General features: G+C 36.7%; 1 protein-coding gene across 3 annotated transcripts in view; it reads right to left on the reverse strand.

Moving 5' to 3' along the window:
- Positions 1-1,491: 1,491 nt before the first annotated feature.
- Positions 1,492-18,120, reverse strand: part of plx (PTB_TBC1D1_like and TBC domain-containing protein plx) — a 624,596-nt gene continuing 607,967 nt past the window's right edge. For all 3 annotated transcript variants that reach the window (XM_067135187.2, XM_067135188.2, XM_067135192.2), the window contains one exon: positions 1,492-13,228. In XM_067135187.2, coding sequence (XP_066991288.2) covers positions 12,176-13,228 — 1,053 coding nt within the window. In that variant the 3' untranslated portion in view covers positions 1,492-12,175. The remainder of the gene's footprint in view (positions 13,229-18,120) is intronic.

The raw sequence follows: 18,120 nt of genomic DNA on the forward strand, positions 1-18,120 counted from the left end.
ACCCAGCGGAAGGAGGTGATTCAGGTGTAAGCCCCAAGGAAATACAGCGATCTCTTTAAAAATTCACGGTTACAACAGTTTAGTTCAGATTATTTTCAAACGTTTAGAGACTCAGAGTAATGTAGTTAACATTTATTGACTTAATATTTACCTTAACAGTCTGCTAATGGAGAAGAAACCATATTTTATACAGAATGAAAGTGATGTTCTTGTATTTGCATGGGTTGTTTCACAATGCAATGAAAACTAGGTTAATCGTTACTTGGGAACTATGAGCAAAAGGTCTGGGAACAATAGTTCAAAGATTAATTTAGCACAAATCCCAGGTTAATGGGATGATTAGTTCATAAGGAAGAGGGTATGGCAAATTTCATCGTCCATTACTTGGTCTTGCACACCATGCACATTCATTCCCTATGTTATGTGTCCACTCTCACTTTGTACAGTGCTGTTATCGTCTGATTTATTAAAATTTAATTACTTCTCCTTCATTCAAACTGCACCGTGCCAGGCTTCTGCACCACACAATATTGTATTTCAAAGTGATAACGAGCCAAGTAACTATGTTTCAATGCTTTGAAAGAATTATAGGAATCCTCACCAGATCATGTCAAAATGCATATCAGTGAAAATATTGTGATTTATACTATCAATTTACATAAGGAAATTGTCATGTAGTATTACATACATCCACTAGAATTCAGCAGAAAGTTTAGTCTATATGCTCTCGAGCAGAGGAGGTCAGACTATGTCAAACTCTTTAGAAAGAAAGAAAAAAGCTATTGGCTTTACGTCGCACCGACACAGATAGGTCTTATGGCGACGATAGGACAGGAAAGGGCTAGGAGTGGGAAGGAAGCGGCCGTGGCCTTAATTAAGGTACAGCTAAATGTAAGCTAATGGGTTCATACCCCGTAAATAGGATTGTCCTCCTTTTTAATCTTCACTACTCCTGCTAAAACTTTATTTACTACAACTTTAATTTTAGGTATGCTTATTGCCACTACATCGACTTTGTGATTAGGGGTGTGAATGGGACTAGAAATTAACCTCCTATCTTTTATTCCCCTGATAACTGATACAAAAAACCTTATATCAACAGAAGCTTCCCTAAAATACTTGCCTGGTGCGAAATTGGGAAACCACGGAAAACCATCTTCAGGGCTGCTGACAGTGGGGTTCGAACCCACTATCTCCCGAATACTGGATACTGGCCGCACTTAAGCGACTGCAGCTATCGAGGAAAGAAAAAAGAAAAAAAAGTAACACCAATTTGGACTGATTCATACAGACAAGGAAGGCAGAGATCTCTTCACCTTCAAATATATACCATTTCCATCTCGACAACTCTAAAACTTTACAAGCTAGAAAAAGATGAAGTTAGGCCTAGAGGGGTCTATACCACGCATGGATGTCGGCAGCATGTGAAGACAAGGAGGTCTATACGGCGTATGGAGGTCAGCGTCAAAGGGTTATTAAGCATAGAAACACTTTAATTTTATTCATCCCCAATGGAATTTTAAGTATTAAAGTCCATTTACTACATATAAAAATGCCATATTTACAAACCTGAAATTTATGTTGCCATTGCCACTACTATGTCAACACATTTTTGCACTTTCAAATGCAATTTTCATATCAGGCATTATAAATGATGTATAAAACTAACCTACTCAAAAACAGGAACATATTTTGCAATATATATTTTACCAGCCCATCTTAATAGTGCAATCATACCAATGATGTGTAGAATTTTCAACAAAACTTATATCAATAACAAATTGATGTCATTTTTCCAACATTTTGTTTTTTATTTAAAAATAAGGTAAATCTCAATCCATTAGTTCACAGATAAATACTTTAAATTATAATAAAATACCTCATCTGGTTAAGTTACTTCAAATACTAGCAACTAATTTCCATGTAAATAATAATGACTTTTTCTGCTATATGTTGTCAAGTTCAGACCAAACCTTCATATCGAAGTATTTCCACCATAATACCGTCAACACAATTTTAAAAAGGCTATTTACGAGAATATGTAAGGAACACCGAGTGCAGCGAGTGTGCCTTTAGTCAGCAACCAATATATCAGGACCACATTTGGTTTGAAATTCATTCCTAATTGTCAAATTATGAGACTTGTTTTTCTGCGTGTCTTTTGAGATTATTTTTAAAAATTTTAAGTATGTGCTAGCATGGAGAAAGAGAAGGAAAAGGAATTATTAGTATCAGGGGACAAAACCTTAGGTTGTCGAATACTTCAAATATTTGGGAAGTGAAATAATGCAAGATGCAGGGTTAGATAAGGAGATCACCAGAAGGGTACAAGTGGGATATGTTCTACCAGAATGTAAGGAACCTGGTGTCGAACAGAGAAGTTTCTATGAAATATAAAGATATAATGTACAAGATGTGCTATACCCCTATATTAACGTATGCATCAAAGACTTGGACTTTTGACAGCAAGAATTGAGAGTAAAATTCAGGCCAGTGAAATGAAGTTCCTGAGGAGTATGGTAGGGAAGACAAGGAGAGACAGTAAGAAAGGTTGAGGTCAGAAAAGAGAAAAACTGAGTGACAGCATGGAGAAGAATAAATTGAGATGGTTTAGACATGTATGAGGATTGAGGGGGGAAAGATACCAAAACAAGTGTTGGAGGCTAAGTTAGATGGAAAGAGGGCACGAAGGAGGCCCAGAGCAAGATGGATGGACTCTCTCAAGGACAGTATAAGAAAAAGGGAGACTGGACTGGAATACAATTACTGAAGAGGAGTGGTGGAAGGAGAGGCAACGGTGGAGAAATGCCATCAACACTCCAACCTGGCAGGAGCTCGACAAGGGGAAATGAAAATGATGACTTGATATCTTGCTGAGCATCTCAAAAGCAGCAGTGGTAGATCATGGAGAAACAAATGAGTTACCAAATGATGCGTAATTCACAATACCGTCTCTAAGAGACTAGTTTTTACAACAATGACTGAAAGGGGAAGACTGATGACATGGCAGCGATCAGGAATTGTGTTACTCTTTCATGAAACGAAAAGCCTTGTAACTCAGAAGCATATGATGAGCCCCTAGCAAGAGAACCATTCACAGACTGTATGAAAAATGTGTGAGAAAGCACAATATTGCAACCGAAGCGATCTCAACCAAAGACTGTTTGTTTGCTGGAGAATATTGAAGCAGTATGAGTTGCAATACGGTAAAGCCCCGATAAATCTTATAGAAAGGCAGCAGTACAGGTGGGAATATCCAGGCGCTCAGTTCAATGAATTCTTAAAAGTGACCGTATGTACCCATGCCAGATGACCTGTGCGCAGAAGCTTGCTGATGAACACAAGTGGCAGAGACTACCGTTTGCTCGCTGGGTGGAAGATACAATTCATTAATTTTATTGTGGGGTTCCATATTGGCTTTAAACTCAACTTGGAAGGTGGAAAACATCTCTTAAAACCAAAGTTGGGTGGAGGATAGGCAACAGACTCTTAACAACGTTTGGTTTCCAGGCGAGGCACATTTTCATTTGGATGGTGAGGTTAACAAACAAAATGTACGCTGTTGGGCTACTGGAAATCCACCAAGTGCTTCATGAACATCTAGTTCCAAGGATTACAGTGCGGGCCGCAATTTCCATTCATGGACTTACTGGATTTTTTTTTTTGTAGAAGCTGAAAGTGAACATTATTTGAGCTTGCTACGCAATAAATTTGTTCCACAGCTTCTTATTATTGCGTTCCCCTTCCACACAGTGGTTCATGCAAGATGGTGCAAGACGACGCACTGCAAATATTGCGTTGAATTTCTTACACGAACGTTTCGACATGTGGGTAATTTCACTCAGATTTCCAGGTCAGTTCAATGACAGAAAATTTTGCCCCACAACAGTCCAGACCTCAGCCCATGTGACGTTTTTCTTTGGGGAAACCTAAAGGAAAATATTTTTCCAAAACATCCACATGATTTAATGGAGCTCAGAAAACTTATTCTTCAAGCTTGCGGTGAAATCACAGAAGACATGTGCTTACGATAATTGCTAATGTCAGTGTTCGTTTGAAGAAGTTCAAAATTGTCGTCTATATTGAGCATGTGCTGAGTTAGAACAATTCTCCATAGTGTGTTTTTCATTATAGTATAGGTTTCTTTGAGTTTGTATTGACAATGAAGTTTTTATTCAACAACAAAATGGTGAATCATTTTGTGCACCACCCTGTACTTCTTCACGATAATGCCTGCCCCCACAATGCCAACTCTGTAAGGAATACTCTTCAGAGATTAGGATGAGAAAACTCTTCAACAACCTCCCTACGCCCAGATCTCTCCCCTGCAATTTTCACTTTGTGGGAAGCTGAAGAAGGATTTTTATGAACATAGGTTTGCATGGGATGACAATGTGTGTGACTTGGTACAGGTGTATTGGTCTGTCGACAGCCCACCAGGATTTTCAGGAATGGGGCTGACAGTCTCATCAACCAGTGGTATACTGTAAATATTTTAACAGTTCTGATGATTACTTTGAGGTATGAAATGTTCTATACTATACTTTTTGGCAGGTGACCCATTTTCATTTGACCCTCTTACAGATTCCAAACTCTAAGATGATTTTTTTTTTTTTATAAACATGGTCCTAATTCTATTTCAAGTTTAGAGATTTGTGAACACTGACAATATAAATAGTGGTGAATATAAACTTTTATTTCAACTTACATTTCAATTTTTTAACAAAAGAAAGGTTTGTAGATCGAGAGCAGTGTTATTAAAATGCATTTTAATTCAAATGCAGATATGTCTGTTTCTATTTGATATTCAGAAATGCCTAAGATTCAACACACTTATTTTAAGCCTACATTATTACTTTAGACCATGCCAACAACAAAATTATTAATGGACACATTCAACTGTTGAAGATAACTAATTATGCAGCCAGTCTTTCTAATGACTTCCTTCAAAACAATTCTAAACAATACATGGAAAGAAACATGTTACAGGTATATAGCCATCATTTGCACAGAATTCTTTGCTCAGAAGAGAATATTATTATTTTTAAACAGTATAATACACTTGCAAAAACATAGTACTAGACAATCTACAAACCAATACTAAAAGTAAAAATAACTGGTGGGATATAAGACATCCATGATATTTGATCCATCTGCAAAATCTTTACAAACTAATATATATTTAAGAATAATATAAACATTAAATTTAAATTAATGTAAATTTTTTGATTGTTAGAAAATTATTTAATTCCAGTTATTTTCTGCAATGTTTTGTTAATAGTTGTGCAATGTTTTTCAAACGATGTACTTCTAGCAATAAGGTCCATAAGTAACAGTAATGTTATTTCATATTCTTACATGCAGTGGAGTAATGTGTTATTTTCAATAGAATTTAAATCCAGCAGAAGAGACAATTGCTTCACAGTCATAGTGATTTAATTGTAATATTATTTAATACTATATGTATGTGAATGTACGAGGACGGTTTGAAAAGTTCTCGGAATCACCGCTAGATGTCAGTGCTAGAGCAACGAGGTTCCTGCGCAATAATAACACATCCTTTGTGAGTGAACACGTGGCACGTCAGTGCTCTAGCTGCAGGAGTGTGGTAGTGACGACTCTTTGTTGTTGTTCCTGCATAGTAATTTGTGACAATGGGAAAAACTGAGATTTGAGCAGTAATTAAATACTTTGTAAAGAAAGGTGTGAAAGCAAAGGAAATTCATGCCGACTTTCAGAACACACTGGGGGACTCTACTCCTTCATTTTCAACTGTTGCCAAGTGGACCAGCGAGTTTAAATTTGGTTGGGAGAGCTTGGAGCGTAGTGGACGGCCAAAAAGTGTTAAGACCCCAGAATTTATCGCAAAAGTGCATAAAATGGTCATGGAGGATCGTCGACTGAAAGTGCGGGAGATTGCTGAAGTTGTAGGGATGTCTTCTGAATGGGTATATTATATTTTAACCGAAGAATTGGGTATGAAAAAATTATCTGCAAGATGGGTGCCGTGGCTCTTGACATTGGACCATAAACGCACCAGATTGGAAATGTCCGAACAAAGTCTGGCCCGTTTTCAGTGCAACCAACAAGATTTTTGCGCCGGTTTGTGACTACAGATGAAACTTGGGTCCACTACTATACCCCAGAGACAAAACAGCAGTCAAAGCAGTGGAAACGTGCTGATTCACCACCACCAAAGAAATCAAAGGCAGTGTGTTCGGCTGGAAAGGTCATGGCCTCAGTTTTCTGGTATGCAAAAGGCATTCTGCTGATAGATTATCTTCCTACTGGCCAAACAATTACGGGACAATACTATGCAAGCCTCCTAGACCAACTACAGGAAAAGATACGCGAAACAAGGCCTGGTTTGGCAAGGAAAAAGGTCATCTTTCATCAGGACAATGCTCCGCCGCACACAAGTGTTATTGCCATGGCAAAACTTCATGAACTGGGGTACGAATTGTTGCCACATCCACCATATTCACCTGATTTGGCACCATCAGACTTTCATCTATTCCCCAAGCTGAAAATTTTCCTCGGTGGACGGAGATTTTCTACAAGGGAAGAACTGACAACTGAATTGGAGAGGTATTTTGCAGGCCTGGAGGAATCTCATTTTCGAGATGGGATCAAGGCATTGGAACATCGCTGGACCAAATGCATTAGTCTACAGGGAGTCTATGTTGAAAAATAAAAGCAGTTCCACCAAGGTAAGATACTTAATTCTAGTACATTCAGAGAACTTTTCAAACCACCTACGTATTGTCATTTAAAGTTAATATCAGGAGTATAGTTAGTACAAATATGCTATCTCTAACAGAATTCTCATCTTTGCTTAATAAACTATGATAGTTTAGTGCATTTAAGCACTTATTAGATGGTTACAATTTATGGATTCAGACAGGTTTGAATCCTCACCCTGGAAAGTGGTCTTCAAGGTTTTCTCATTTCAACTTCATGAAAATATTAGAATGGTGAATTGTTAAATTATTATTTTTAGGCAAAATGCTTCCGTTCTGCTCCTTGTCTACATTATATACATCCTAGTATAGATACAACACAGGTTTAAAAAGTACAGCATGTATATTGGTCTTAAGACTAAAATGCCCTCTAAATGAATTACATGGCTTTCCCACTAAATAGGACTGGTAAATAATATTTCATTATGTAGACCGAATTTAACCCATCCCCACATTACACACATATTTGGAATATCGGAGGTCATGTGGTATACACCATCAACCATTAATAATTTTAACATGACTTCTGAAACTCATAACAAGATTGTATCTATACACTGCAAAAGCACTTTCCTCAAGTTTCATTACACACTATTGAACTGCCCTGATCGCAAATCACCATTTGTCAAACAAATGTCCCTCCTGCACAGGATAAAATGATAAAATGCCTGTCCCCATTACTGAAGAGGTGGTGAATAGCATTACTCATCTAAAGAATAACAATGCTGCTAGTTAACTGAATTGATTAAATCCGGAGGCAAAGTGTTATATAAACAAATATTTCAACTTGTGCTAAAAATCTGTGAAATATGAAGTTATAAAATGAAAGGTCTCTCTCATAGTTCCCTTGTGCAAAAAGGGAGTCAAGTCAGATCTTCAAAATTATCACAGAATTTCTTTGGTAGGGAAGAGGCTTGTACCTTAGGCCTTTATATCATCCATTACTATGAAACTGGGAATTTTGTTTTCTTGTACTGTTCAGATACCCGACCCTGTGAGATGAAATTTATATTGGTTTCATGGAAGAATTACAAAAAACAGATATCTAACAACACTATTTGATTTTTTCAACACAAGTAAATATTTTACTTTAATTGTAATTGTTATTTATTAACAATTAGGATATACTATACAATTTCTTATTGTAATGAAGAAAGGGGATGAGGGAAGAATTGAAGCATTTGAGATGAGAATGTGACAAAAAATAGAAAAGATCAATTAGACCAATAAACTTAGTTGAAGAGCAAAAAAAGCATGCCACAGATAGTGAAGAAAAGAAAAAGTAACAGGATAGAGCAAATTTATGAAGGGGATGCCTGCTCGTGGAGTTACTCGAAGGATTGCAACTGAGAAAGATAGTTTAAAAAAAATAAAAAAATGAAGATATAGATTTTAGATTAGGTTATGAAAAAATGAAGAGGGAGGTGGAGGACAGAGAAATGGAGAGCGATCAAGTGGAAACATGCCACTAGGCAGAACACTGAATGATGCTTATTATCATTTTTTCTAGAAATAATTCATTTTACTTCTTTAAAAAAAAAATTGGGACAGTCTTGAACCGTGAGTCACCTGCAAGGATTGTTCTAGGATGTAGCCTAAGGTACAAGTCAAGCAGAAAATAATATTGGACTGCAATTAGGCATATTATTTACCAATTATCACAGATGCCAAAGAGTATGGGTTTTATGCAATAGGAATATAGCCTATAAATGAAAATAAAAATATATTCCAAAAGAGGGAATTCCTCACATTAACAGATGGGCAAGATCAAAATTTGGCCATGGAGGTAGAAAGTAGAATTCCAGAATAGACTAATTCTGAACCTCTAACAGCTCAACATATTTCATAACCAGCACTGCTACACACCCTTAAATTGTGCACTACTGAAGTACCACCAAGAAAAAAAATGGAGGGAGAAAACCTAGAACATCAAGGGTCTTATGGATTTATCAGAGAAGCAGAGCATAGTGGAACTGCATACTGCAAGGAAGAGGAAAAAATGGCAATTCAGCTTGCAAGAGGGAATCGTTTCAGGTGAAACTACAGTGTAATAAGAAAGACACTCACGCAGAGAAGATATATTCTCTCCCTCTATTTTTTGCTGAGAAATATATTGTGCTTCTGTAAATATAGCTTTCCTCCTTTTATATTTTTGCCGGGCTGAGTGGCTTGGCAGGTTCGATCGTGGCTCAGTCCGGTGGTATTTGAAGGGGCTCAAATACATCAGCCTCATGTCGGTACTGGCACGTAAAAGAACTCCTGTGGGACTAAATTCCGGCACCTCGGTGTCACCAAAAAACTGTAAAAGTAGCTATTGGGACGTGAAGCAAATAACATTATTTTATGTTTTTTATCACAACTGGTTTATGAACAAAATGTTAGATGCCTTTTACATTAAAGAATCACATTGCTGTTAAGTTACTGTATTCAATATGAAAGATTTAAAAATATGCCCAAGGTACAAGTCTCTCCTGTAAATATGATTTACTGAATTGTATCTTTTACTTCATTGCATCATCTAAAAAACATTTGCAGAAAATGTAATTGGGGATTATCAAAATGGCTTTTGTAGTAATATAGCCAGTACCGACAATGCATTTGCAACCAAGATGTAGGTATGAAGATATAACCAGAGAATTAACTCTGTTTATTGAATTTCTTAACATATGACTACTTTCATACAGCAAGTCTATGAACCACAGCCAGACCTGTAGTTAGCCTTATGGTTCAGTAGAGAGGGGCAATGGTTTACTTATTTTACAGAAAAAGCATCAACATCCCCACCTAAACCATAATAAGAAGTACGGTCTCAAGAAAGATACTCATCCATCGATCTATCATTTTCCGGGATGACAGGGTTCTTGCAATCAAATTTAAAATGCTGACATTTCTTTGTAAAATGGATACCATTTTTAAATAAAAGTAATTTAGCTTATTATGTGTGCATGTTTCTAGAATCAAACTAAACCAAATAAGTCAAGAGATTGTACAGATCAAAGCTGAAGGATAAGCTAAAATAATGCCATTATGCAGTAACAGAAACAAGGCTTAAATGTTGGTGGTTAGACAGATTTTGTCATTCAATAGCAGTATTATTTAAAATAAAAGTACTGAGTAGGTGAGGACATTAGCAATGGGAGCAAATGGAAAACATAAGTGAAAGGGGGAGGAAATGGTGCAAAAAGGACTAGGACTTACAGTGGGTACTTTGTAATTCCACACAATGCTATGAATTTTGCACCAGTAGAAGTAATGCCCATCTCTCTCTCTCTCTCTCTCTCTCTCTCTAGATATATATATATAGATATATTCAGTGTTGATAAGGACAGAACTTGACTTAAACTTGTGCAGATTCTGTATAGATGAAAATATATGCAGGGTTCTATTAAACTCAAAAATGTCTCACCTTTCCAAAAACAGAACTAGACCAAGACAAAATGATGTTTTATCCCTTTTGTTTTTAGATTGCTCTTTAAAAAGTTATAAGAACATGAAAATTAATACTAGCTGACACTCATATTGGGAATCATTTATAGAGTATTTTCAGATACAGATAATATAGTATTTATAGGAGGAACAGAAATAGTAAAGGAAATTATTTTGTTGAGCTACAGGAGACCTTAAATATTAAGTCTGAGAAATGTCCAAAAGATCTAGTACAGAGGAACAATGATCCACAATATGATCAGCTTCCTCTTACAACAAACAGGACCCTCGACAGACCTTCTTAGGTTCTTCATTTCTTACAAGAAAACGCCAAAATCAAGAGTAAATATGTATAACTTGCTTATTAGGCCAGTTCTGATTTATAGTGCAGAAACATGAAGAATCTAAGAAATAAGAACTTCAGCTACAAACTTTTGAAACTAAAATGTAAAGAAAATGTTTAGGCCTTATAAGATTTCATCAAAGAACTGTAAAAAAAAAATAAAAAATAAAAAAAAATAATGCTGAAATCCAGTGTCCCAGCAATCAATTATACTAAACATCACACTCAGAAGACCTCCATGTTGGTCACCTGTAAAGGATGCAGGATGGTTCTACAGGTTTAGAATTATACGAAATCACCAAGAAGGGAAAGACCACATGAAATGCAACAAAGTTCCTGGTAGAACAAAATCTGCAAGTTATGTTGAACACTGCTTGTAGACAACGGACCCATTTCCAGTCTACTTGAAAGTTTATAAGTACAATAACTTGCAACCAGGGAAGGAGTATTGTTCAGACATGACCATTTCTATGTATTCCTCTTAGCTAGCTGAAATGTTAAATATAAAGGGGAGCTGTTCAGTGTGTACTTCAAAGTTGAGCAGTGAAAGATACTCTCTCAAAATATTCTATAAATTCCATTTCCATTTTCCCATCCAACTAATTTAATTTCATTCTTCCTAATTGATTGAAATAATATCACATTACATCTATGGACACTTTATCACTGCAGTTGTGAAACTGAATATAGGAACTCCAGTATGACAAACACAATAAAGATATTTATCTCAATCATACATATCAAATAATTATAAATGAACAATTATTATACTGCCACCAGTACCAGATAATGCTCCTTGAGGCATTAAGGAACCAATTCATATCAGGCATTCTAGCTCCCTTTTATTTAAGACTTGTGTACAACATTAAATGCTAAGTACAAAGAATGAATATATTTAAACATTGTTTTTTGAAAAAGAAAAGTATAAGAACTGGTAATGAGAACATTTAGAAGAAAGTGAGCAAACTACATTATACACATCCAGAAAATAGGAGCAATATACAATACAAAAGAACTACTCGTCCTGATACGTTCAGGTGTGCTGCTATTGAGATGAAGGTAAAAATACCTTTCTTGGTAAATCTTGGAAAATAAACAATTGATTTGAGGAATCTTTAAAACACAGGCTATCTTCAATAACTGTATGCTGTAAAAGATGATGGAGGTACTGAATAAGGCATTCTATAATTAATATACCTACATTTAAAATTCTGAAACTACTACTTTTCTTGTGAAATCCACAAAACGTTTACAAAAGACATGTTAAAATTTAAATGAACCACCAAAAATTGTTCAAGAATGTAAGTTCTTACACTTTACCTTCAGGAAGTGTCTTGGTTTCTGATAAATACCATGAAAACAAAAGAAAAGCATTATAGAAAACTTTTCAATATTATAATGCAATATGTATTATGAAATCAGCCCATTACACATGATATGTTACCAGAAATAATACTGCAGAAATTAAAACAAGAATATGAGGAAAGGCTCTCTTCTGAGCATTAATATAACTTAATATCTCATTTCTGTAGTCTTTTAATGAAAAGTACAGAATGGAACTTTTTCACTTTTAGAAAAGTAATACTACAGATCATTTCTTCCTTTAAAATATAAAATCACTGTACATTCTTCATCAGAAAGACTGGAAAACAATGGTCAATATTAGTTACCGTGTCAGCAGAGAAGTCTTAGACTGGGCAATGGCTGAAAGAGCCTGAGGTTCTGAATGAATAGTTGGGTTGGTTGGATCAATGGGACTAACTATAGGTTTTATACTCAAGTTATCATTACTTGAATTCCGAGTTAGATGAGCTCTAAGTGGACGGATTGTTTTCAGTTTTGTTGTACCACCATAAGAAAAATTAACTCCTAGACAAGTATCAAGTGGATGGATATGATTCATTGGTGAAGTCGGGGTTACATTCCCACTATCTTCACTTTCAGTACTGTTCACCTTATTTGTAGTTAATTCATATGAACTTTGCGATGTCTTCAGTTTGGACTGAGACAGAGCTAGAGATATTGAATTAGCCTTCTCTAAGCATTCATTCAAACTGTTTTCTGACCTTGTTGATGAAATATTTACACTACTTAATGAACTGCCATTCTTATGGAATTCGTCACTCAATGCAGAATTGTTACTATCGCTAGATAAGTTTTTGATATCAGAAATATCTGAATTGGAGCCATTTGATGCACTTAGTCTTTGCTGATGCTGCTGCTGCTGTTTCATGTGACTGTGAGAATTACTAAAAAAAGAAGACATCCCTGTCAATCTGGATGATAAATTAGGAGAACTCAATGCTGATTTTAGAGGATATGGTGTAGCTCGATGTTTATCTTCTCGCTGTCGTGCTTCTGTTGAAACTCTATCATCAATTGAACCACATTTATTCTGATTGTGTGAATCTCCGGTTTCAATTACTCTTACAGGAACTCCTTTCACAACTGTTGAATCACTTTTCACTGATTTTGTAAGGAGCTGTTTATTTGATGCACTGCTTTTCCTCCTTTGTTCTGCGACAGATAACTGGGTAATTAATCTTCGAATATCTCCAGGGATTTCTATGTCAGATTTGCTCTCAACAAGAGTAGAAATATAATTCCCCAGGGCAGCAACACTGACCTCCAAACTCCGAACCTGAGACTCAAGGCGATTGATGGTCAACTGCTGTTGTGATCTAGTAGTTTCAAGCCTCTGTATATTACTGGTAGCAATCTGGAACAATGAAAACTTCACTAAGAACTCTGGTTGAAGAGTAATTCCAGGAAAAATGAAAAATATCTCCACATAAATTTTACATTGAAAAATAATGGTAAAGTTTTATTCTAATATGAATGAAGTTGCCATTGCCATTGGTTGTGGCATCATAATCATTAATCCGGCTCAAGGGAGATAGGGTCATCTTCCCTATCCTTCACTTGAGTAATTCTTGTCTGGTGCATCAACATTGCGGGGGTGGGTATCCTCCACATCAGTAAGCTGGTGTGAAGGAGAGCTAAGTTCAGGCAGGGACCCAGTCGCACAGGGTATAACGTGGAACCCATGCCCAAGGTTACAGGTGAAGACCTTAAAAACATCTTAGGCAGAGAAGGAAACCTTTGGAATGGCGAAGATGGTGGATGAGGCAACCCATCCTCTCTGAGGAAAATTAGAAGAGGAAACCACTGCCTTGTGGAGAAGAGGGATCTTCAAAGGCTAAGGGAGTAAACCCGAAAAGAAAATCCTCAGATGCGTTAGGCTTAGCAGGTCAGCAGATGAGTAAATTTGTACTTGCTTTCAACTATAATACAAGCCTCAGATGGAAGTTTAAAAATGGAAATGGAATTGACAATTCTCTGGCTACAGTTGCACAGTATGATGGTAATCCTGATGTTCATGCAAGTGTTAGATCAGAGAACAAAACCAGATTTGGAACAATAAATATTTTAACAATGAATGGGAAGGAAAATGAATTGATTGACCTAATGGAGAGACAAAAACTCGACATCCTGGGATTAAGTGAAGTAAAATGGAAAGGAATGAAGAAACTAAGAAAGCGGTACACCTCGTACTGGATGGGTAACAGTACAGAGAAAAGAAATGGAGTGGGATTTGTAGTGAATCATAATGTTGAACCAATAGCTGAAGTTGAGTATGTAAATGATAATCATGCATATACATGTAAACAAGGAACTACTGAAGATAGTACAGGTGTATGCTCCACAGACAGGATGCAGCATAGAAGAAAAAGAAGAGTTCCTCAATGAACTGGAAACACATACTGTTGGAGATGGGATCATGATAATGGGAGATCTGCAAGCTCATGTGGGAATTGATGGAATGGGATATGAGAATGTTCTGGGCCCACATGGGTATGAAGATGGAGAGAAACTGTTGGACTTTTGTATCAGAAATAACCTGATAATAAGGAACACATGGGTTATGAAGAGCCATAAGATCAGCCGATATAGTTGGGATGGACAGTATGGAACGGACTGAGAATACGAAGATAATCCCCAGTGAAAGTATGGAGGGTGATCATAGATTATTAATTGTGGAATTAAAACAAGTAAAAGTCCCTAAAATTGTATTGAAAAAGAAACCAAAGATCAGGATTTGGGAATTGGAGGAAGAGGATAAAAGAATGACATTCCAAGATTGTATAAAAAGGAAGTTGTCTAACATGGAAATACAAAGTGGAGAAGAAGAATGGGACGATTTAAGACAGACATTTGTGGAAGCAGCAATTGAGGTATGCAGGAAAACAAAAGCAAAGGTTAAGGAAAAGGAGACACGGTGGTGGGGGAAAAAAAAAAAAAAGAAAGAAAGAAACAAATAAAAGAAAGGAACAAGGTGAAGAAAGAAATGGATAAGGAAAAGCAAAAAATGTAACAGAGGGATAAGAATAAGATAGAAAGGTTACATGTGGAATACAAAAGATTGAAACTACAAGTAAAGAGGAGTATCAAGGAAGAAAAGGAGAAATGTTGGGGAGAGTTTACCAACAAAATTGAGCAAGATAGTCGAGGAAATCAGAAACTATTATACAGAGTAATAAAATCGAAAAGAATAAATCAGGAAAAATCAAGGCAGAGAAGATGGATCCATAGTACATGACAAAAAGGGTCTTCAGAAGGTGATGGCAAAGTATTTTGAAAACCTTTATAACGAGGATGACTGCTCGGAGGAAGGAGGAGATAAGAAAATGAAAATAATAGATGGAGAAAAAGAAGAGAACCCGATAATGTGGTTGGAACTTGAAAGGGCAGTGAAAGCAATGTCTAAAGGGAAAGCAAGTGGAAAAGGCGAATTCCAAGCTGATATGATTAAGGCAGCAGGAAGCATTGGACTACAGTGGCTATACCAAGCCCTCAATGCCATATGGAAGGATGAAAGGATACCTGAAGATTGGCAAAAAGGAAGCATTGTATGGTTGTTCAAAAAAGGAAAAAAGAAGAAATGTGAAAATTATAGAGATACAGTGGAACTTTGGATTGCGAGCACGATTCGTTCCGGCAACATGCTTGTAATCCAAAGCGCTCGTATATCAAAGCAAGTTTTCCCATAAGAAACAATTGAAATGCAGATGATTCATCCACAACACAAACATATTTATTCCCATACCATTTCTAAAACAAAATATAACGTAAAACAAATTAAAGTACACTTTTCCTTACAATAGAATTATTGCTGGTGTGAGGGAGACGGTCGATGACATGAGAAGAGTTACTGTGTAGCATGAATTTCACTAACGGAATCACTGCTATCTGTTGGCTCACTGGAATTGTTTTCTTTTCATGCAACTTTAACAAGGAACCTGTCCAATGACTGTTGCTTTTGCCTCTTTTTGAGGATTTCACGAAAATAAGGCATTGCATTGTTATTGAACTGATTCATTACTCGCACTGCTACAACCTTATTCGGGTGTTTTTCTACAAAATTTAGCACCGTTTCCCACATTTTGCACTTCTCCTGAATCTCAGTTGAAGTGAGAGGTTCCATTGACTTTTCCTCCTCCTTTTCCCCGGACGAGATCTCCTCCATAACCTCCTCCTGTTGTTCACGATGCAGGTCCATCAGTTCGCTGGTGGTCAGTTTCTGGCTATGTTCTTCCACCAGCTCTTGAATGTCCACGTCATTCACCTCCAGCCCCATAATCTTCCCTAAGGACACAATTTCATCGACAATCTGCGGCTCATTGTCACCAGCAATCCCCTCAAAGTCACGTCAAGAACAAAGTCAGGCCAGAGATTTCCCCAAGCGGAAGTGAGAGTTCTCATGGTGACTCCATCCCTGGCTTTATCAATGATCTTCAGGCAGTTCATGATGGGGAAATGATTTCTCCCAAACTCTCGGAGGGTAAGGTTTGTTCCTTCGGTCAATTCGAAGCATCACTGAAATAGTGCTTTGGTGTATATTATCTTGTAGTTCGAAATGACTTCGTGATCCATAGTCTGGAGTAGTGGAGTAGTGTTGGGAGGAAGGTACTTAACCTGGAACTTAAATTCCTCCAGTAAGTCTTCCTCAAGGCCTGGAGGATGAACAGGAGCACTACACTACACTACACTTCACTACAGGACCAAAGACCTCGTGCATCCATTCAACAAACGAACAGGGGAGGGAAGAACGTAGGCATATGTGACGCTCGTATTGCAGAACCTCACTCGCTTATCAAGTTACAATTTATTAAAAATGTTTGCTCGTCTTGCAAAACACTCATAGACCAAGTTACTCGCATTCTGAGGTTTCACTGTGTAACCCTGTTATAACATGGGCTAAAAATAATGGAGAAAGTCATAGACAAAAGACTGAGGGATATAACAGAAATGCAGTTAAAGGAAGAACAACATGGCTTTAGACCAAATACAACAAACGACTTGAAATTTACAGTGCGAACGATAATGGAAAAACATCTAGAAAGGAACAAGGAAATCATATTCGTATTTTTGGATTTGGAAAAAGCTTATGATACAGTTAAGAGAAAACATGTATGGGAATGCCTACTGAAAAGGAATATACCAAAATCATTAATTAACAAGATAAAAATGTTGTATCATGAAAGTAAAAGCAGTGTACAAGTGGGGAGTGGTGACATTGAAACATTTTATACAAAAAAAGGTCTCAAGCAAAGGAGTGCATTGTCGCCATTATTGTTTATTATATTGATGGATGAAATCATAAAGTGTGTAAAACAGAGTATTAGTAGTGATGAAGTGAATGCTTTGGTATTTGCAGATGATGTAGTGATTTGGGTAAAGGGAGAAAAGAAAGTACAAAGAACACTGGACGTTTGGAATGAAAATCTGAAGGAGTTTGGAATGGTAATTAGTAAAAAGGAAACTCTAGTCATGCACTGTGGAAAAGAGAAAAAGAGAAGCCAAGTGAACATAGACGGAGAATGGTTAGAAAATGTAAAACAGTTAACATAACTGGGTAGCATTATTAATGGAAGTAATGAAATCAACCCTGAAATTAATAACAGACTAAGTAAAGGTACAACATTTTATCATCAAGTCAGAGAGCTTTCATGGGATGACAAAGTACCCAAGAGAACAAAATTAACATTATATAAACAGCATTTCATACCAATTGTAACATACAGACTAGAAACACTGGTAACTAATAAGAGACAAGATAGTAAGATCCAAGCAGTAGAAATGAAATTTTTAAGAACATTGGTTAAAAAGACAAGAAGATATAGAAATCAAAATATTAAAATCAGAGAAGAGCTAAATATAGAACCGTTAGTACAGAAGATACAGAAAGCAAGACTGAGATGGTTCGGACATGTAAAAAGAATGGGAAAGGAACGGGTAGCAAAAAGGGAATTGGAAAGAGAAGTTAAGGGAAAGAGACCAGTTGGAAGACTGAGAAGAAGGTGGATGGATCAGATTTGGAAGGACATTAGAGAAGCTGGATTGGATGTGACCGAAGTAATGGAGCAGGAAAAGTGGAAGGACAGAAAGAAGTGGAGGAGGCTTGTTAACCACACCCAGGCAACTGGAGTGGGACATTGATGATGATGATGATGATGATGATGATGAATGAAGTTTGAAGACTGGGAATACTTTTCTGTAGTCAATTCTTTATATATCTTGGTCTTTTTGTTCATTTCTGGGGAAGACATT

The sequence above is a fragment of the Anabrus simplex genome, chromosome 1 (assembly GCF_040414725.1).
Source record: "Anabrus simplex isolate iqAnaSimp1 chromosome 1, ASM4041472v1, whole genome shotgun sequence".
Classification (NCBI taxonomy): Eukaryota; Metazoa; Arthropoda; class Insecta; order Orthoptera; family Tettigoniidae; genus Anabrus; species Anabrus simplex.